This window comes from Mandrillus leucophaeus, unplaced genomic scaffold (genome assembly GCF_000951045.1).
Source record: "Mandrillus leucophaeus isolate KB7577 unplaced genomic scaffold, Mleu.le_1.0 Scaffold137, whole genome shotgun sequence".
NCBI classification, from domain to species: Eukaryota; Metazoa; Chordata; class Mammalia; order Primates; family Cercopithecidae; genus Mandrillus; species Mandrillus leucophaeus.
In genome coordinates this window covers 2,366,732-2,373,814 of record NW_012101332.1, presented here as the reverse complement: position 1 = coordinate 2,373,814, position 7,083 = coordinate 2,366,732, and the positions used below count along the sequence as shown (strand labels likewise).

General features: G+C 49.2%; 1 protein-coding gene across 3 annotated transcripts in view; it reads right to left on the bottom strand.

Moving 5' to 3' along the window:
• SUPT5H (suppressor of Ty 5 homolog (S. cerevisiae)) overlaps nucleotides 1-3,794 on the bottom strand; it is a 37,137-nt gene extending 33,343 nt beyond the window's left edge. The window contains exons 1-2 of one of the 3 annotated variants that reach the window (XM_011973384.1): nucleotides 3,709-3,794; nucleotides 3,371-3,457 (exon numbers count right to left, since the gene is read on the bottom strand). In XM_011973384.1, the coding sequence (XP_011828774.1) occupies nucleotides 3,371-3,445 (75 nt within the window). In that variant the 5' untranslated portion in view covers nucleotides 3,446-3,457; nucleotides 3,709-3,794. The remainder of the gene's footprint in view (nucleotides 1-3,370; nucleotides 3,458-3,708) is intronic. The other 2 variants (XM_011973383.1, XM_011973385.1) reach the window with 2 other exon arrangements.
• Between the last annotated feature and the right edge of the window lie 3,289 nt (nucleotides 3,795-7,083).

Genomic DNA, 7,083 nt, shown 5'->3' with positions numbered 1-7,083 from the left:
AAAAAAAAAAAAAAAAAACCACCTTCCTCCTGCAGGCAGCCACCCCCGCCCCCTCTCCCCCGAGCAGAGTCAGGCACATCCTCTACGCTCACAATTCTCTGTGCTCCCTCCATCACAGCCCTGACCACCGTGAGCCTCCCAATAGTAGGGTCCAGTTCATCTCAGGCACCGCTGGGTCCCCCAACATCACCCAGCCCAGGGCCAAGCACAGAAGACTTCAGAAATATTTGCTTAACACATAATCTTGACTAGACCACAATGAAGCGCGTTTTAACAACCCAAACTATGACAGGACCACAGGCTGATTTCTAGGAACCTTGTCATCAGTCCCCCTCTGCCAGGTCCCAGAGAAGCCTCTTTACAAACCTGGCTCCTCCCTCCCAGTGGAGAGAGTCCGCGCCACTCTCTGCATCACCTCAGGGCTTGGATGTGCTCTTACTGTCCTCAACATCCCCTGCAGTAACTGTGTATCTATAAAACTCTCCCTGCCCTGAGACTGAGATCTCCGTAAGGGAGGCTATGACCCCAACATGACAAGTCAAGGAACATTTGTTGAAATAAATGAACAAGTTACTGTAGCTGTGATGGGTGAACCAGCAGCTCCCTTCAAAAGTAGCTCATTATTTGCCATCTATCCCTACCTGTCTAGCCACAGAACCCTGTCCTGCAAGGACTATGTCACCATTTGGCTGTCTGAAAAGGTCATCCAATCCTGTCCCTGGCGGTGGGGACAGGCCTCACACTGCCCTCCTGCCTCACCTGGTAACTGAAGAGGAGCCAGCAGGGAGGAGTCAAGTATGGTGTAGTGCTGGGGAAATGAGACTAGTACAGCACAAACGAGAATGTCCCAGACAGGAAATGGAACTGGGGATCTTGGTCTCATTTCCACCAGACTTTAACCAACAAGCAGTGTCTCCAAGCCATGAATCAGAGACCAAGAATCCAGTGCTACAGCTTAGAGAAAAGGCCCTCCCTGTCACTCTCCCACTCATCCCTCCCCCACCACAGCATCCCAATTTCTCCAACTATTCACTACCAGGCACCTCCCCAAAGGGCACAACAAAGACTGGCAATCAAATGTCCACATAGGATAAGCAGGCAACATAAATGAGTGGGACAAATCACCCAAAACACATGGCACTCTCCATCTACCAAACAATTTCCAGAACACAGCCACGTGAAATCTCTTCCTTTTCTTCACTCTGCCACGAGGCAAGCAAGATGATAAATGGCAACTAACATATCCTGGGGACTGGAGAAAATTCCCAGCTGTAAGTAGGACAGCCACTCATCAAGTAAACGGCTGCTCTGCAGAACAACCCTGGGTCCCAGCGTGCCAGCTCCTTCCACTTTCCCAGAGAAAGCAAGAAATCTTAATCTTTATGATAAATCTCCCTCACAAGCATTGGCAACTTATTTAAAAAGCCAATTGAAGTTTCTGTGCATCAAACAAGAGATCTATAATCACCCTGTCACCTATTTACTAGTTTATGATTGCTGCCTACTAAATGTCAACTCCAAAAAAGTAAAGATTTCCTACCAGACACCTGGGAAGTAAGTGGAACACAGCAGTAGATGGAAATATTGATTTGTTCAACGAACGAGTAAAACGAAAATAAGTTTAAAAGAAGGATACTGGGCTTGGTGCAGTGGCTCACGCCTGTAATCTAGCACTCTGGGAGGCCAAGCAGGGTGGATCACCTGAGGTCAGGAGTTCAAAACCAGCCTGGCCAACATGGGGAAACCTCGTTTCTACTAAAAATACAAAAATTAGCCTGAAGTGGTGGTGGATGCCTGTAATCCCAGCTACTCGGGAGGCTGAGGTTGCAGTGGGCCGAGATCATGACAATGCACTCCAGCCTGTGCCAACCTATGGAGATGCTGTCTCAAAAAAAAAAAAAAAAAGAATAATGGCAAATAAAAGAACATTTGAAATCAGAAATGCCCCAGGAAATGTTGGTTTTTTGGTTCCCGGAACAGAGGTACTCAAGAGACCCAAAGCCAGAGTGATCCTTTCAAAACATTAGATCATATCTTCACTTGCTCAAACTTTTTCGAGGTTTCATTTTACTCAGTTAAAACCAAATTCCTTACCACAGCTTTCAAGATCCTATATGACCTGGCTCCCATAAATTCTTTGTTGCACTCACTCTGATCCAACCAAACTGGACCCCCTTTTTTTAGGCGGTGGTGGGGAGACAAAGTCTCACTCTGTCACTCAGGCTGCAGTGCAGTGGTACCATCACAGCTCACTGCACCTTCACCTTATGGCTCAAGTGATCTTCCCACCTCGGCCTCCCAAGTAACTGGGACTACAGGAGCGTGCCACCAAGCTCAGCTAATATTTTTGTAAGACAGAGTCTTGCTCTGTCGCCCAGGCAGCAGTGCAGTGGTGTGATCTCAGCTCACCACAATCTCTGTCTCCCTGGTTCAAGCGATTCTCAGCCTCAGCCTCCTGAGTAGCTGGGATTACAGGTGGACGGCACCAAGCCCAGCTAATTTTTTTGTATTTTTAGTAGAGACAGGGTTTCACCATGTTGGCCAGACTGGTCTTGAACTCCTGACCTCATGTGATCCACCGCCTTGGCCTCCCAAAGTGCTGAGATTACAGGTGTGAGCCACCAAGACCGGCCTCAGCTAATTTTTTTATATTTTTGTAGAGACAGGGCCCTACTACGTTGCCCAGATTGCCCTCGAACTTCTGGGCTCAAGTGAACCTCCCAGCTTGGCCTCTCAAATCCTCGTTAATCCTTGAACACGGCAGACACACTTCCATCTTTGTACCTGCTGGTCCCCCTCACTGGAATACTCCACTTCCAGCTAACCACGACTCACTCCCTCACTTCCAACAAGTCATGCTGATGACCCTATTGCAAGTGCAACCAGGACTCTCCATTCCCCTTTTCTGTTCTCCTTTTCTCCAGAGTACCTTCTAGCTTACTATATAGTCCATTCCTTGGCTATATTTATTTACGTTCCCGAAGGCAGACATTTTTAAAATCTGCTTTGTTTACTGGTGTACCCCAAAGACAAAAAATTGCACCTGGTACGTAGTGGGCACTACAAATAAATTTCTGGAATGACTAGACGTAACCAAAAAAAAACAACTAATGCTAAGTGCTTACTATATGCACACAGAGTAAACTTTAAAAACATCACCTGTTATCTCACTAGACCTAACACATTTCTCGCCTTCAGAACCTGTCCCCTTACTTGTCTTCGACTTGCCTAATTCTCTATCTCTTGCGATAATCTGGGAGTTCCCAGAAGCCAGAGTCCGCTGTGAACCCCTCGAGCCTCCCACAGTGGGCTTTCTACCCGGAGTCCTGCCCCCAGGTGCAATGTCTCCCCCGGCGCCCCAGCCACAGACCTCGGCCTCCTCGCCGTCACTGCTGCGCTCGCTGTCCTCCTCCTCGGAAAAGTTGCTGTCCTCGCTGTCCGACATCTTCCGCTGCTGCTGGGAAAGACAGCAGCCTCAGCGCGTCCCACAGTCCGGCTCGCCACTCCGAGCCTCAGTTTCCCCGCTGGTTCCCTGGGAGAAGAAAACCCCTTAGCGCGCTTCCGGCAGGCTTGTTTTGGCAATCGCGAACTGGAGTGCGGACCCCCTCCTACGCCACATGCTAGACCTCCCCAGTTTCCAAATCTGTTCTCTACACCTCCTCGGCCTCCGGCGGCCCCCGGAACTGCCACCTCTGCACACGCACTTACCGCTCGGGCTCCACCTCCGCCTTTGGTACCAGCTGCTGTTCGCACGACGCCCGGCTGGGGCTGACGGGTCCTCTCGCGAGAACCTATCCGTTGGCCTCGCCTAACACGAGATTTCCGGGGCTGGCCCAGGCGACGCACTTCCAGGTCGCCATCTTGAGAGAGGCAGGACTAGCCTTGGCGGAGTGAGGGGGCGACATCTGCGGAGGGTCGGGAGGGGAAAGGTTTTTTTTTTTTTAACCGCCGACTCGGCCTTTTCCAGGCTGGGACTCGTGTTTGAATTGAGTGAGCCGTTTGTTCGTTAGTCCAGAACACTAGCGCGGTAGGCCAAGCTGCGAGGAGGCCGGGAATCAGCGAATAGCAAACTATTAAAGAAACCAGGCTTAATCTCCTAGGCCCTCTAAAGCATCCCCAGGAGATACGTAAACCCATGTTGGAGAGAACGCTGAAGCTCAGAAAAATAAACTCAGTGGAAAGCGTCAGACCCAAGCGTCCTCGCCAAGTCTGAGTGATCGTGAAAGCCCTTGTTTTTCTTTTCTTTTTTTTTTTTTTTTTTTTTTTTTTTGTGGAGTCAGGCTGTTGCCCGGCCTGGTCTCAAACTCCTCAAACTCAAAAGCTATCCTCTGGCCAAGTCCTTCCAAAGTGCTGAGATCACAGGCGTGACCTGCCGCGCCCGGCCCAAGTCCCTATTTCTCTTTCCAGGCTTCCTAAGTTCATTTAAAGCCTAATTTATCTATTAGTAATGACAGCTGACGAGTGGTGGCAGAGTGGACAGGTGTAATGGAGAGATGAAAAATGAACCTTCCCCTGTAATCCCAGCGCTTTGGGAGGCTGAGGCGGGAGGATCACGTGAAGCCAGGAATTTGAGACCAGCCTGGGCAACAAATTGAGACCCCATGTATCCAATTTTTGTGTGGGTTTTTTTTTTAATGTGGTGTGGTGGCTTGTACCTGTGGTCCCTGCTACTCCAAAGGCTAAGGTAGGAGGATCACTTGAACCCAGGTTGAGGCTTCAGTGAGCTATGACTGCACCACTGCACTCCAGACTGGGTGATAGAGACCCTGTCTCTTAAAAAAAAAATTAAAACAAATATTAAAAAATTAACCTGATAGGGGAAATTTTAAAAATCAGAAGCCTATGTCGGGCGCGGTGGCTCATGCCTGTAATCTCAGCATGTTGGGAGGCCGAGGCGGGCGGATTGCCTGAGGTCAAGAGTTCAAAACCAGTCTGGCCAACTGGTGAAACTCCGTCTCTACTAAAAATACAAAAAAGCCGTGCGTGGTGGCATGCGCCTGTAATTCTAACTACTCGGGAGGCTGAGGCAGGGGAATTGCTTGAACCAGAGAGGTGGAGTTTATAGTGAGCCGAGACCGTGCCACTGCACTCCAGCCTGGGTGACAAAGCAAGACTCTGTCTCAAAAAAAAAAAAAAAAAAAAAATAGAAGCCTCAGGACATACTGGTAAAATTTCTCACGTAAGTGTGACACACCTGGATTCAATTTACCTAAGCTTAATATATACCTACTTAGTTACTGGGGATTGGGGTGCAGTTATGATGGAAGCAGGCAGTGAATATACCTGCAGGTGCGTGTTTCTCCCCAAAAGCACACACACCCCAATCCAGCAAAACCAAATTGAGTCCCAGATAGATTGGGGAGGGGCTGAGCACTCTATAGAAAGGTGTTTCCTCTTCCTTAAGCTTGGTTCTTTTAAATAGCAGTTCTTGAAAATAGGATTCTCGGCCAGGCCCGGTGGCTCACGCCTGTAATCCCAGCACTTTGGGAGACCAAGGCAGGCAGATCACCTGAGGTCAGGAGTTCAAGACCAGCCTGGCCAACATGGTAAAACCCTGTCTCTACTAAAAAAAATACAAATAGTAGCCAGGTGGTGTGGTGGCACACACCTGTAATCCCAGCTACTCAGGAGGATGAGGCAGGAGAATCTCTTGAACCCGGTAGGTGGAGGTTGCCGTGAACAAAGATGGCTCCAGCCTGGGCAACAGAGCAAGACTCCATCTCAAAAAAATAAAAAAGAAAAGAAAAGAAAATAGGATTCTACAATAAAATCACTGCTGACACTGCTGCAGAAAGGCATTCCCTGCAGAAAAGAGAGGGTACAGTCATTTCCCCCCTATGGAAGTTTCTTCCTTGGTGGCTCCACGGTTCTGAACTCAACTCGGGTAGCACATCACAATACTTCAGAAGATTTTAGAAAGAAAGAGTTGCATAATTAGCCCTAAACTGGAAACATACAAAAATTAGGGCCGTGAGCGGTGGCTCACGCCAGTAATCCCAGCACTTTGAGAGGCCAAGGCGGGTGGATCACAAAGTCAGGAGTTCGAGACCAGCCTGGCCAACACGGTGAAACCCCATCTCTACTAAAAAGAAGCTGAGTGAAAGGAGATGTCCAGCATGATTCCATTCATATGAAACTCCAGAGCAAGCAAAACCAATGCAGACAATGCAGGTTAGTGGATGTCTGGGGCTGGAGAGGGAGATGGAAATTGACTGGGAAGGGAGATAAGGAATGCTTTGGGGTGATGGAAATGTGGCCATCCAGTCCGCTAGCCAGTGCACTCCAGCCCGGGTAACAGAGGAGACTCTGTCTCAAAAAAAACAAAAAAACAAAAAAAGGTCAGGTGTGGTGGCTCATGTATATAATGCCAGCACTTTGGGAGGCTGAGGGGGGAGGATCACTTGAGCCCAGGAGTTTAACATTAGCTTGGTGTGGCCGGGCGTGGTGGCTCACGCCTGTAATCCCAGCACTTTGGGAGGCCGAGGCGGGCGGATCACGAGGTCAGGAGATAGAGACCATCCCGGTTAATACGGTGAAACCCCGTCTCTACTAAAAATACAAGAAATTAGCCGGGCGTGTTGGCGGGCGCCTGTAGTCCCAGCTACTTGGGAGGCTGAAGCAGGAGAATGGCGTGAACCCGGGAGGCGGAGCTTGCAGTGAGCCGAGATGGGGCCGCTGCACTCCAGCCTAGGCGACAGACAGAGCGAGACTCCGCCTCAAAAAAAAAAAAAAAAAAAAAAAAAAGATTAGCCTGGGCAATAAAGGGTAACCCCATCTCTACAAAAAAATACAAAAATTAGCTGAGTATGGTGGCATGCACCTATAGCCCTAGCTACTTGGGGAGTTGAGGTGGGAGAGTCACTTGAGCCTGAGAGATCAAGCCTGCAATGAGTTTTGATCATGCCACTGCACTCCAGCCTGGGCGACAGAGTGTGACCCTGTCTCAAAAAAATATATGGATAGATGCCGAGTCCAGCCTGTGCGGCATAGCGAAACCCTGTATCTAAATAACAATAATAATATAGATGCTCGGGCTCCACCAGAGACCAGTTATCAAATTATTTGGGCTGGGGTTTGGCCATC